The 15059-nt window shown below is 39.6% G+C and overlaps 1 protein-coding gene across 1 annotated transcript in view; it reads right to left on the bottom strand.

Annotated features, from left to right (window-relative positions):
- Nucleotides 1–1026: 1026 nt before the first annotated feature.
- The window catches only part of LOC128738541 (LIM and SH3 domain protein Lasp), a 71281-nt gene continuing 57248 nt past the window's right edge, over nucleotides 1027–15059 (bottom strand). Inside the window, exons 4-7 of the mRNA XM_053833756.1 lie at nucleotides 14900–15035; nucleotides 6259–7206; nucleotides 3761–4110; nucleotides 1027–2342 (exon numbers count right to left, since the gene is read on the bottom strand). Of these exons, the coding sequence (XP_053689731.1) occupies nucleotides 2163–2342; nucleotides 3761–4110; nucleotides 6259–7206; nucleotides 14900–15035 (1614 nt within the window). The 3' untranslated portion in view covers nucleotides 1027–2162. The remainder of the gene's footprint in view (nucleotides 2343–3760; nucleotides 4111–6258; nucleotides 7207–14899; nucleotides 15036–15059) is intronic.

Consider the following 15059-nt stretch of genomic DNA (forward strand, 5'->3'; position numbering starts at 1 on the left):
GTGAATCGGACACTTCTTGAGAAAAGAAGCGACCGAATTCTGTGGAGAAGCACTCGACTGGAATCCACAAGGATAACGTAGAAGAGGCAGACCTAGAGGTTCAAGGCGACGCAGCTTATCTAACGACATCCGGTGCTGACGATAACCGGTTCTGGCGACAGGTAGAACCACTTCCAGCTTTTCTTTAATGATGATGCTGAAGATGTCACCAACGTATCACCACTATTATATTATTGGAAGTAACTGTTTTCGTTCCAGTTTATTTTCATTGTTTGACATAATCAGTTGCCACTGGATCGAGGACAGCCCATGCCCATTAGTACTACAGGAGTTGAGTGTAAAGTAATTCTCCTTTATACACAATAGCGTCAGCTTCAAATGTCCTATTTTTTCTTCCATGAGCTATCCTTATATTGGCGGTAGGCCCAAAATAGAAACAGGTTGAAGAACTAGTGCCGCAACCTTACGGGCTATAACACAGTCGGAATTCAACATATGGTTTGTGATCAGAACGGGCCCGATCAGATTGTAGAATCGAGGCGTTTATGAACAGTTTTTGAAACTCCGTTACCTACCACTCAATATGTTCCGCGGATGATCCATTCACCATGATCATTTACCGCATTTCAGTTCTTGTTTTGTGTACTTTGAGTTATCCTTTAAGTTGGGCAATATAGTATTGCATATCCGGAACTTGCCAATCGAACCTTCTATAAAAGATTGATATTCCTGTCATCTTCTATTAACTCTTTTTACTACTTCGAATAGGGGGTCGGTTCACTGACTGCCGCCTGGATTCTACGTTCCGATGAAAACCATTCTGAACGGAATCCCTGAAATCTGAACTTTCGGTTCCTAAATGAGGGTCGGAAAACAACTTTTAAGGGATCTAGAGAGGAATTAGAAAAACTATGCCTTGGTCGAACGTTGTAGTCAAAATTTTAACGGATCAAAGACAGCAAAACCACTCAGTTTAAAAGTTGACAGAATTCTTTCTCTATAATAGTTTCCAGCAATTAAAGCACCAACAGAGAGTTTGATTTTAGCTCTTTGATTTTCTCTCCAGTATTATTCCTAGAGTTACAACATTTTCCTTGCTTGTCTAACAGTAGCACTTGTATATGTGTTGCTTATTGACTTGGGTTGTTATATTATAAATTAGCTTGCTTGAAAAGGAGTAAAATATATTCAAATGTGTGTATATGTACGTAGTAAATTTGCGTGTTGCCATACGATTGTGTCTAAAACTAGCAAGTAAATTTTTACTTCGTTCTTGTTTGCTATTATTAACAATTAGTATGCTGAATTAAACGAATGACACAAACAATCACTAGATATTTCTATGTGGAAGTTGTAAAATTTTATTTGCTTGAATGTCCTTAACTGAGCCAATGGAAATTGTAATAGAGAATTATAGGCCGAAAGATATTTTTTGAATACACATTCATCTATCACAGAATCTGTATACAACAAACGGAAGCTCATATCTTAAATGACGTTCAATTTTGTTTAGCCTTTTTCTAAAAAACCTGTATAATTGCTACTATAAAAATTGCATCCAAAAGGGAGTTACATTACGTTAAACAAAGGCACGATTCTACTTAGTCTCCTGTAAGTTACTCCAGTCGAATAATACGGTATTTTGCGAATATACTAGTGCTATGCGAATCTATTCGAATTTACTGACGAATACATGTATAGACTGAGAATGTTTACAGTATCAATAAATGCTGCAAAGTTAGTTGGTTTTATAACATTCGTTTTAATTCAACAATATTAAGCCGCCTTTAGACTCGCTAAAATAAATTCAGCACCTTTCGCTGAAAATGACTTTATATTTGATTGTTTAAGAAAATAACGCGAATATCAAAATAATAACAAGAAAATAAAATTAAAAACATATGCTGTCCGCAATTTTTCCCACTATGTATCGTAAATTAGTTGTAGAGTAATTTAAATTAGCTCATTTTTTTTCTTCTTTTTACACTAGACAAGGAAACTATAAGATTGGTAATATTGTAATCGCAAAATTCTGCATCATCATTATTCCGAATGCGTCGTATTCTTGACATTTCAGGTCTCGCCGATCATCGTCTGGTACCTACGCGTTACCTTCGATCTAGATGTGCTTACGAGGACATTGCAACAACGATCGGATTGACTTATATTTTGACCAATTCGACGTAGTTTGCTGGTAGCATACCGGTTTGGCCCGTTCGCTCTACTCGTCCCGTCATCCAGCCGGAATCGATCGAGTTCACTTCGATGATCAGATCACCCTCGGTGAAGCCAACCTCGTCACTATCCTGGGCCTCATAGTCGTACAGTGCTCGGTACACACGCTAGAAGAAAACAATGCAATGTTTAGTTTTGTAATGTTCGTTATCTGAAAATAGGAAGTTTGTGTAAATAAAATGTCAAGTCAATGAGCATCCTCATAATCAAGCATACTCACCGATTCCTAAAAATCGATTACTTTGGCTGGGTGATCAGAATTAGGTACTGATCGAAAATACGTCCATTCACAGTAGCGATAAAACATGTAGATGTTAGAATGTTCAACATGTTTTACGTAATAATGTTATTTCGCTCAAATAAATGCACGCCGTTAAATGAAGGTGCTGGAAATCACATTGCGGAAACCGGAAAGGTAATTATATGTACGAGTATTTGTCAACTACTTTTCTTTTTCACCAGACGCACTTCCTAACTGCGGAAGGAACGTACTTATCATCACATTTTACGTGCTAATAGCGTTGAACGCATGTGCTAACTCCAAACTACGGTATATAACTAAAAACGCATCAAACGAACACGTTTAGTCACCTAAGAAGTAAAACAAAGCAGTTATGTGGACGCTATTTTTCCTGTTTCTGCTGCCCTACTCATTTGTGTTCGGACTTTCCGTAGTAGCCAATACCCCAAAATCCATCATTTGCAGTAAGTTGAAGTTTAAAAGTGTAATTTTGATGGAATGCCGCTTAAAGCATTGTTTTAGGAACATGCAGACAAGATGAAGTTCTCAGTGAAGTGGTCCCATGTTGTGAGCCGACATGTGAAAATGATTGCTCCCTAGCCAATTGTCCCAAGAAGGTGATCAACAAACAGACCTGCATTTGTCGGCCGGGTTTTGTCAGACATCAAGGGAAATGTATAGCGGAAGCTGACTGTCCATCAATAGAAAATAGTTCACGTGAGTTCAATACGTTCAACACGTTTTGCACCTAAAGAAGCACAACTGTAAGCGTAAAAGGATTTTCAAATTGCAGCAACATGTCGATCGAATGAGGAGCTGCAACCTACACCGCCGTGCTGTGAGCCGTCCTGCATTAGAAACTGCACAAATGTTATATGCCGAGCTGAGTTGGTTCACAAACCAACGTGCGTCTGCAAACAAGGCTACGTCAGAAACGATGGCCGATGTATCAAACCCGACCAATGTCCGACGTGCGGCCCCTATGCTCGCTTCAGCCATTGTACGCCATGCTGTGAACCGACGTGCTATGACGACTGCTCGCAGATTCTCTGCCTTAAACCATGCTCCGGGGGGCCAAAATGTCTTTGTCAACCGGGCTACGTTAAGCATGAAGGAACGTGTATACGAAAGGAAGCCTGCCCGCCGGAAAATGCAAGTATTGCTGCATCTAGCAGTGAAGAAGAACCATTGTCCAATCAAATTCACGATCCGGAAGATATGTTATTTCAAGAATTTCCCAGTTATTTTTAAATCAAAACGCAATTTAATTAAAACGAAACTTACCACTTTACCCATAGGTTTCGCAACCGGAGTTGACGTTGGAGCACTGAACTGTTGAGGTGGTTGAATGTATTGTGACTGTGCTTGTTGTTGTTGTTGTTGTTGTTGTTGAAGGTGCGATTGTCTCTGTTGTTGTTGTTGCTGCTGCTGCTGTTGTTGTTGATACAGCTGTTGTTGTTGTTGCTGGTGATGTTGATGTTGATGATGGTACATGGCATTGTGCTGCTGTTGTTGTTGTTGTTGTTGTTGTTGTTGCTGCTGTTGTTGGGTTTCCGATGCAATTGAGCCATAGTAACCATTCACCGGATCGATGTCATTTACAGATCCAATTCTTCGGTTGTTATTCGCATTTACTGAAACGTAAAAACATCATTCATTATTATTTTATTATTTAGTAATAAGTTACCAGTAAAAAAAATGTGTTTCTGATTGACGAATAAAAGCTCGAAATTTTGGCAAATGAGAATACTTCATTTTCTTGTGACGATGATTGAGAAGAGCGTTACGAATCTCCTTTTTCACAAATTTATGTCAATATAGATAAAAATATGATAAACATATTATCGGATTGCTTTGTGGCTTCTAGTAAAAATTTTTTTTTGATATCTAGACACTCAATTAGACTAAAACGTATGTAAAAATAATAACATCAGAAACATTGCAAAATACTTCAAACGTGTGGGTGCAAATCTTTCTGCACTATTCCACTGGCTGGCAATAAATTTTCCACGTTGACAAGGTATCCAAGGAACAGCGTGTCACACAAAGAAAAGCGACACTATTGAAGTGCAGGGGTATTCACATGTACCTTTTACGGATGCATATTTGATGTGTATTTGCTCATTCAAGTCATTCAACCACGCAGACAGAATGAAGAATGTACCTGAACGATGCCAAATTTCTCTCCCGATGTACAAGTGCTGCTGAAAGCACTTACTTTTATTTGGAAAAGCTGGATGCAGTATAATGGGAAACGAAAGTGATACAAACAAACGACCGACGATGTAGTTCTAGCGTCCAATTTTATCGTATAAATCACGCTTCTTTCGATTTACGATTGTTTTGGCCCTAAAAGGTTCCAAAACTTATGAAGACTTCAGAAACTGTAGTTCAATTAAAATATAGCAGTACAAATCGTTCATGTGCCATTCTGTGAAGTACAGAAGTTGTTTATTATTCTTTCTGTGTCAAAAAACTTGTTTGTTTTAGACTTCTAAAATATCAAAAAATTTAAAAAAAATTCACATGAGTTTCACAAATTTTGGGTTTAAATTGACCACAAGGTACAAATAACTTTAGTTTTTGCAAAGAAAATTGATCTTTGGAGAATAACTTCTGGAATAAAAGATCTCCCGTAAGTACCCCTAGTCGCGAAAGAAAAGGTTTTATCTTCTCAAAGTACCCTAAGGTATAGTTCTGTTTTCGATAGCCGTTGACCGTTGTCAGAGTTTACACTTTATGTTCCGCTTCTTTACTGCGAAGTTGATTGAAATATAATACTGTAAAATGCCTGTTCAAATGCTTAAATTCGCTGTGTCTGGTAAACCGAATCCCGAAAATGTGACGTAATTGTTTTTCTTAGTTCGCAAAGCACAATTTATAGGTGTCATGATAAGTTAAGATATCTCTGCTATATGCTTAAAAATAACACACGTAGCAAACGTGCTACGAATAATTCCTCGAATAATCCCCTGTGACGTGGCTAATCTGAGGCAGGTAGCTAGGGGACCCTGGGCAGAGCGGACAACTTTTCATTTCTTAGCTAGTTCAATTTCTCACTAATAAACTCCCATAAATTGGTATAGTTTCAAAATATTTTCTGAGCATCATTCCAGAGACAAGATGAGTATCCACCGAAGAGGTGCGCAGTGAGATAGCTTTTTAGAACAATTAAAGCAAGACTTAGAATCCTAAGGAACATTGAAAGTTTTAAAACACTCTTATGATGGTTTTGCTCCTAGGATTGGATTGACCAGTATGAAGTTGTGGGCGGATATTCTATTGAAAGAAGCATATAAAACTGCGGTATTCCGAGGAAAACACTGGCGCAACACCTCAAATCTCCTAAGCTGGAAGCAAATATCAATGGAATGGGGCTATTCAAAAATTGAAAATAAAATTATATAGAAAATGAGATATACATAGTGGAACAACTGTTTAGCAGCGGCTAGGTACAAAAAATCGACATTATCAAAGCAAAAACTTGAGCTGAGCTTAGAGTGCTTATCTTACCCAGGTCTCTCTACTTGGCTGTTGAAGGAATGGCAATGCATTGTTGTTTTTTTATACAGTACCTAGCTTACACAGTGATAACCAAATGAGAGATAGGATAGGCAAATGTTTATGGGAAAAAAGTGCGTTGAAATCTGCGAAAGTTGACGATGAAATACATTGAACACTAATCGGTCGATTCACATGTTACGCTTTCGACATTCGAGACATACGACATTGCCTGGAGTGAGCCATGATTAGAACAAAAGAATAATGTGAAGTTTACTTACGGCTTCCGGAACTGTAGATCAGTGTCGCACTCTGTCGGTTCGGCTGTGGAACGTTCCTCGGTCCATCAGTTAGCGGATCGTAGTCGGCAATCTTGCCAATGTTGCCTCCATTGGCGTTGACCACATTACCGTTATTATATTGATATTGTTGCTGTGCGTATTGTTGCTGTTGCTGTCCGTTGTATCGTTGATGTTGTTGCTGTTGCGAGTGGGTATAACCGCCATCACCTTGCTGGTGATGTTGCGCGTGATGATGTTGCATATGGTGGTAATTGTGAGCAGAGCCATTGCTTCGGTCGCTGCCGCCCCCACCACCTCCAGCAACTCCAGCTTGCTGCTGACTATGATGATAGTGAGCGTTGTAGTTGTTGTTATTGTTTACCATAGCGGCATTCGGGTTTGGCCGAGCATAATTATCGTATGGGTCATAATACTTTTGATTGTTCATCATTCCTCCCGAAGGAGCTTGCGAGCTTTGCAGCACTGTTTGACGCACCAAATCATTTGCATGAGTGCTACTGTTGCTGCTACTATTGCTATTGTGATGGTAGTGGTTGGACTGCGGCTGAGTAGGAGCTTGTTGGTAAGGTTGCGGAGGAACCTGGGCGCCACCATAACCCGCTTTGCTGTAGTTATTGTTGGTCACTTGGTACACCTGTGATGGTTGATAGTTGTTTTGAGCCTGATTTAGGTTGCTCAGATTGTGCTTGGTAAGCGTTGAGGTCGGAGTTATTTGTGCCTGCTGTGATACGGCAGCTGTCGGATTGGCAGCGGCAGTTGCGCTGGGACCCATTGACGATAATGACGAAGACGAGCCGGTCATCGAGGCCTGGGACAACGAGTGTGATGCTGGTGCCACAACCGGTGGTGGGGGAGGTGGTTGATAATGGGGAAGCGATTCGGCTGCCAATTGCTCGGAAAAGTATTCCGATTCCAACTCGTTATTGTCTGTTTGGTGTGGATTCAAGGATGCACCACATGTTGGAGTTGTGGCAGGATTGGTGTGATTGGTGTGGCAAGATGACGATTGGGTGTGTGATGATGTGTTTCGTTAATGATTGACGAATAACGACAACGTGATGCAGTTTATGAAAATAAAAGAAGCAGAAAAAAGCATATTGTAATAGGTGTTGTTAGAGGTACATCAATATTCGGGGTCATACTAGGGAAAATCAGAGTGTTAAGTAGCATACGGTTGCATTGAAAATAAAACCATGATAAACATAGCGTACAAACATACATATTTACAGTGACTTTAAAGGATAGGACTATAATCAGTTCAGTTGGGTACCCCATCGATTTATTTAAGATTTATTTATTTAATCTACTTTCATTAAGTTTGCTTGAATATTATATTACAACTAGAAATCTGTATAAATGTCGCAGCTGAAATGCGTTCTATCAACTAACGCGTGATTAGTACGTTGATTAGTCTGCATCGGAAATAAGACCAAAACTGACGCCGGTGAGAGGTACAAGGAAATCGAAAATTTCCCGTCAACTGGTTAATGGCAATTCTGCTCAGGCGAAATTTAAACGCCTTCAGGCGATTTGATTTTATCGGTAGACGGTAGCGTGGAGCGCGGTGTGGGGAGAGTCTACCCCACAGAAAAGAGTTTCAATATTTATTGGCGATGTAGTGGATTCCTCAAGAAAGATTTTTGGAAAAAAACTAACTGCCAAGGAAATATAAAAATGATTTTTGGCGGTAAAATGTCTTCTTTGAAAATTGTTAAACCCTCTTAGAACCAGTAAAGACTTGTACCAAACCATAACGTTCACGTAAACGGGGTACTACAGGTTGCCATTTATAGGTGATTGAACTATTTATTTCGATGCAAACTGCCCTTAATAGAATAGGAATAATGAAGACTCCACTTTCTACCAGAAAGATGCAAAAATTATTCGTCTAGTCTAGCTATGAACAATACTTTGAATAACGTATTATTTCACCAATTCATTCATTCATCAAAAAAGCACTATTTTTATTACAGTGACTATAGATTACAGAGGCCGAGACACTCAAAAACCTCTAAATTTTGAACGAAAGCGGAGAGTTACCTTTATTTACGATGGTACTCTCCGTTTTGCCTCCCAGTTGGCCTCGAGGTAAGACGCGGGTCTAATAAACCAGTCGTCGTATGATCGAATCTCGGCTGGGTTAGAGTCAATAGGATCGTAGCACTGACCCCGCACTGTCCTATATTCTAACAGCTGGTTGCTAAGTCTGTCATATAAAAACAGAAGGTCAAATTTCGATAACGGCATTAGCATCCAGGCTTTGCTTTGCTTTTTCTCCGTTTTGTTTCAAAATTTATCGGATTTTGAGTGTCTCGGCGCCTCTGTAATCTATAATCTCTGTAATTTTTGTAAAGAAAATTCAGTGTAGATGATAATTGATACACTACAATTATTCACTTAAAGTATTTGAAAAATCGTCCTCGCTAAAGATTAAAAAGGCAAAAAATCTGCCTACTTATAATTTATAATAATTATTAATGAAGGTTTTTTTATCCACGAAGTATTGAAACCATTGTCTTTGGGTTAAAAATAAATGGTTTGTACGTAAGAGGAGATAACTGGGCTTGATTTTATGCACCGAATGTCTCTTGTCTATGTCTCTAAAAATAGTGTGAAAGTGTACAAAACACGGATAATACTGTTTTCATGGGATTTCACATGCGCAATCGAAATAAACGAAACCAAATCAACAAGAAACTTATTCAAGCTCCGAAGCTATTTTGGCTACAATAGCTACAAGCTATTGTTAGAGTCAATAGGATCGTAGCAACTGGCCCTGCAATTGTCCTGCACTCTAACAGCTGGCGGCGAAGTCTGTCGTATAAAAACAGGAGGTCCAGTTTCGATAACGGAATGTAGCACCTAGGCAAAAGCAAATGCTTACAAAACCGTTTATTATTAATATACACTAAGTCCTTCACATTATAGCCAAATCAAATTATAGTCAACCCAGGTGGAAGCCAGGATACTGCTTAGTGTTGGCACGAGGAATAGCGTTGCCAGCTTCGATCGACTGCTCTCATTTGGGAGTGTTTCTTAATGGTAATTTCACTGCAAGGTGGAACTGCAAGGCATTTTCTCAACTTAGTGAGCATCCACACTCCATGTTAGGAGCGGGTTAAGGCAGTACTTCACAACTCGAAGTGAGCGCTTGAATTAAGAACGTTATCTCGAATGCTAAAGTCATGATGGCAGCTTTATCACGACAGTCAATTGCCCGGCGCTAGTAACACACCTAAATGCAACGTCCACGAACAGCCAATAGAATTCGACTCAGAATATTCGACATGGAGACTCAGGTAGCGAAATAAAGACATGACATGAAACCTTGTAGATTGCTAAGTTTCGTGGGCAGCAACAGGGTGCTGCACGAGCAGTTAGAACTCCAAAAACTCGGCATTGTACCACTGTAGAAGATCTGTTGGCGAGAAGGTGTGAATGATCCGTAACGGCAAGGCTAAATTTTACCAGAGCTGTGGAGCCTCTAACGAATGTCGGATGGAATACAGGATCGCGTGATGGAGTGATCAACGAGAGGATGTGTCTATCGAGAATAATAAGCCGTTTCTTCAATCATAGCATCACCAACGTGCTACTGCCCGTACGACGGTAAATCCAACGATATGCAGTAAGCATTCCACGAATGGCTGGAGTCGCTATCGGGTATATGAACGCCCAGATCTTTATGGAAGCACTGTATAGACCGTTGATTGGGTGCATAGTCTGCATACCGATACGAATACGATAACGGCTAACGTAATAAAAACTTCGTAGCTTCCCGAGGTCCGATGATCAAAATCCCAAAAGATATCCGGAAGGCCACCTGGAGATTACATAACCAATGAATAATGAGTTAAATCGGCCGCGTTCTCATCGATGGCGGGTTTTTCTCAAACGTCACCAACCGCAAGTTCCCGAGAACTACTACTAACTACTGAATGAGGGTCTACTATCCTCTGTAGAGTTTGGTGCTTCGATGCGTGAAGACGGATGTGGCAGAATATGCTCGGTGGTAATTAGGGCTGTCGGTATTGGGCGCTTTTGGTGAAAACCGGTATTTCGGTATTGGCGTAGAAAATACCGGTAATACCGGTAAAATACCGGTATTGGCAGATTATTCGAAATCCACAGAAATGTCGATGTTCTTCAGTAATTCTTATTCTTTTGAAACTTTAGCTTCAGTATTGTTGCTTAGCAAAGTAGAATTTAAGCAGATATAATACTCTTAGCGATTTAATTCCCTTACTAGAACGAATTTTATTGCCAACACTTCCAACAATTGAAAAAACTTCCGCTTTCATCGATGTCTGGCGAACGGCTCTAAGCACATCAGGAATTTTCCTTTCATTTCTTCAAATTTATAGTAGGGAAACCCACCCGCCACGGCCACGGTCTCCTACAGCCTCTCAACAATTTTTGCTCCATCCCCAAATCGGAACTCCTGCATAACGTCATCCTCTTCATCATCGTTCACAAATAGTTTCTCTTCTCTGTTATCAATTCAACTATTCGAAGATAGTGGGATGCAGATTTCATCTCCTTGTTTAATCGATGTATCACTCGAAAGACTTGAAAATTATTCCAAATTCTTTCCTGGCAGATCCTTTGATGGCAAGAATGCTCAAAAAGCGCAAAGATTCCCGTATTCTGATCAGAGCCCGGCATCGTCGAAACAAATAAATGAAGCTAACTTTCCCTTACCTTCGCTTCATACATGAAGCGACTTGTTTCATTTGTTGAACAGAACGTTTCAAGCTAGCTTCAGCTGAAGCTACTGACAGTGTCAAATGACGACGATTGACTGTCATGCACGATTTGTCGATGTTAAGTAGATTAATCATAATATGTGTTAAATTGTAGGAAATGTTACTCAAAATCAATTCAAGTGCATTCAAAGTGTAGGCTGACCTTTTTCTGAATATTTGATAGAAATACAAATAAAACTTTAAAACCGGTCGTCATGATGAAGTGAAAATCTTTTCAATGACGCTGATTGAAGCCAGTTTTGAAACGAAGCGGCGCTGTTTCTGTTGACACTGAAGCTTCATCACTTCATTGTTGAAAAACAATTTACTATTGTAAGTGACGTTTATGGGCCCTGATTTTGTTTCCTAAATTCGCTATTTGAGAGCTTCGAATAATTTGGTTGCTTTTGAATATCAATTTGTTCAAAAATAAATTAACACCAAGTTGTTTTTCTAAGAGTTTTATAATCTTTTATCAAATTTAGTTCTTATTCGAATAAGGAGTTTGGTAAAAACAAGCAGATTAGAAAATACCGGAAATACCGGTTTTTTGCCTTTCCAAAACCGGTATTTCGGTATCCAAAAATTGGCCGGTATTACCGGTTTCGATACTACCGGTACTACCGGTTAGACAGCCCTAGTGGTAATAGATTCCGCAACTGCGGTGCTAGCTGAAGAAGTCTTGAATGTTCGAAATGACTGGTTTGACGGGTAAGGCCGGCAAGCAATGAAGAAATAAAAAGGAGCTTAGAAAGACTACACTCACATTGCCATGAAGGGAAATCTATGGGAACAGAGGGGCCTAACGGGCAAGATGGCTCGATCAGGTTGAAGCCGACTTACGCGTTTCGAAACGCATTAAGGAATTTTCAACGAGTAGCCCAAGATCTAATACAAGGGAGAGTAATTTTTGATACGACAAGAGCCATCCCGACTCAATACTACTAGAAGTGAAGTATGAAGGGGAATCATATTTCGCTTCTATGGTTGAATGGTATGGTTGAGCGCGGGACACGATCCTAGAGAGAAAATAATGACCGAACGAGGATACAGATTGTGAAGAATAAAAAACTATTCCACGCAAGTTCTATGAGAAGGTGTACTAACCTGGTAATGGCTATAAATCGAAATCTGTAAGAACGTATAGGATCATAAGCCTGATCATAAGCGAGCGCAAGAAAATCGACAGGTGTAATTAGTTCTTCGATGAGCACTTTATTGGCGATCTTGCGGAAGAATTCAAAATGGTAGTAAACCTGGGAGTGCCCAGAAACAATAGTAGCAGGCCCGCTTCCAATCGCGAGGAGATCCGGCGAGAATGCAGGTAGCTGAAGACTAATCTAGCCAACGGAAAAGACCGACTCCTCACAGAACTTTACAAACGTGGTATAAGGAAACACTAATAATGACATTCCATTGGATAATTTCTTGGATTTGGGGGAGGGGGCAAAAAGTGGTTTGTACCATTTACAACAAAAAGCAATCGGCTTGATTGCTGTAATTAGCACAGTATTACGCTAGTCAACGCCACTTAGAAGGTTCCATCCTAAATCTTGTTAACTCGTCTATCCCCAATAGTAGAGAATTCGTAGGACTGTACCAGGCGAAGTCCGGTGCAGCTACGGATCAGATATCCACACTCTGACAAATTTCAATTGATTTCAGGGTACGATACGATCGAAAGGAGCATACACCAGAGTACAAAATTGACCTTGCATAAAACGCTACCTAGACTGGCGATTTCTTGCGGACTTGCCACTTTAACTTTGTTTACGAAAGACGTAGGTATGTGCGCTTGCCGTATTCAAACGAAAGGTGTTGGGGCTGTTTTTGGCCGGGTACAAACGGAAAGTGGCACAGGCACATGAACAGCGAGATGCAGGTACTCCTTGAAGAGATATTTATCGAAAACCTGACAGCTAGATGTGCTAGATGATGGCTCGAACAGATCGAAGCTTGCTTCCGAGTGTCGAAACGCAATACCTACATTAGTTACAAATGTAACAAATGTAACTATGTATACTATGGTACACACTTTTCGATCACATAAACATGTTTGACGAGACAGAAAGATAAACATGCTAGCATTTATTGCACATCAACAGTTCTGCATTTAAAAGTGTTAAATTAAAACATTATTATACAGAAAGCATGGTCAAAATTTTTGACAGTTATCAGTATTATTTTTCTCGAAAAAGTATTCATATATTACTGTAGATCATGCTTTAACGTATGGATACAAGAATGCTTTATTAATCCTAATTCAATGAATCTATTTTTTATTTCTTACGGTGTTAAGCAATAGACATAATGAGCATGGAAAAATTCCATTCGGAGCTGAAATCGGTTTTGAACATCCAACCTTGAAATTAACGTACAAGTATAGACTTACATATAGGCATCTCTACAGTACACGTCCGCTGACAAACGTGTTTTTATTTTAAAAAGAAACAAGGGGTCAAGAAATGTTGCAAAACAATGGTCATTCGTCACACGACGAACCAAATTTTGGAGCCGCATAAAATTGACCATTCATGCATTCCACCGTCACTAGACCAATGACGTGAGTATACCCAAGCGCCCATTATAACGGTTGTTTGGAGCGTTAGTTGACAAAATACAAAACGGTAGCACACCGACGATAATACGTGAAAGCGACCGGGCCCGCCAAGCCTTGTCAAGTTCGTTCTGGGAATGTGCTTCAGCGGCAAAAAGTGCCCAGTGGCCGTCAAGTTGTTGGCGGTAGCGGACAAAAACAGTGCAAAGCATTCATCTGACCGTGGTACTACAGGGTGTCTTATACAATAACAGTGGAAGCGTTTAGAGCAGCAAAATATGATGGTCTATTGTTAAAGTTTTTTTTTCAGTGCGGCATACCTTGCGAAGTAGACTCATGAATCATGCGTGAGAAACCACCGAAAATGATCATCTCGAACCTGGTGTGACTGTATTGGGTTTGAAAATTTTGAAGTCATTAGAAGTAGATATGTTTGCCGGTGTATATTATATTCAAACGAAAAAGTTATTTTGTAATTCGAAAAAGCGAAGTTTAGTGCAAGCTGGATTTAAAGCTAACCCAAACGCAGGACTGATTGAGCGGAACGTCCCAAGTCACTGATTAGACGTTTGGTGGCAGTATAATAAAGTTCAAATTTTAATGCTTAATGGGGCATGGTAATTTAAAAGGAATGAAAAGTTAGCAGGACTCTGCAAAAACGTGGATAAATTGTAATCCATGATTAAAATTATTTACCTTAGATTTAATTGTGGTTCTTTTGAATATTTGATTTTAAAATGCACAATTCGATTCATTCATCGATTCTTTTCATCGTAAATCGTAATTGTTGGTTACTAAGAAACTTACGAGTTACCTCGCGTGAGACGTCTTTAGAATAACGTATTGCTTACCCACTAGATGAGTATGTGAGAATCCTTCTCCTAAACCGAACGATCATAGCATTAATTGGACATTGATCTAACTACAGAATTGGTCAGTCTTAAAAGTAAATGATTTACATATTTAATCGAGAAATTTATCAGAAAATATTTTAGTACTTAGGTTAGATAGGCAGTGAGTTTTTCTGCAGATTCCGCACTAGTCCTAAGAAACTAGGTTACTCAGCTAAAAAACACTACTTGTTAATTTGATTTGTACAAACAATTGAGGTTTCTCCAACGGGAAAGGTTAAACATCATGATTAGTGAGTGTTTATCATTCCAAAACTCACAAAGAAAATAGGAAACAAAAAGCCCGAACCAAGTAAAACCAAAACTCGCCTTCGGCGACCAGCTGGAGGATTCGTTGCTTAACTACCTCTCAGTGCCGCCCTTATCCCCCCCCCCACCAAAAAACGAGAAGTTGTAAACTCACTTACCTTTACTATCGATAATTTCTGTACATTCTCTTTGTCTTTCCATGGCAGCTTTCTTCTGTAAGTCCCCGTGGTAGGCTACGTTGGAAATGTTTTTCGTGTTTTGCTTGATTCGCAGTGTTTCGGGATCATCAGCGACCTTGTTTTTGTTGTTGTTGTTGTT

This window comes from Sabethes cyaneus, chromosome 2 (assembly GCF_943734655.1).
Source record: "Sabethes cyaneus chromosome 2, idSabCyanKW18_F2, whole genome shotgun sequence".
Classification (NCBI taxonomy): domain Eukaryota; kingdom Metazoa; phylum Arthropoda; class Insecta; order Diptera; family Culicidae; genus Sabethes; species Sabethes cyaneus.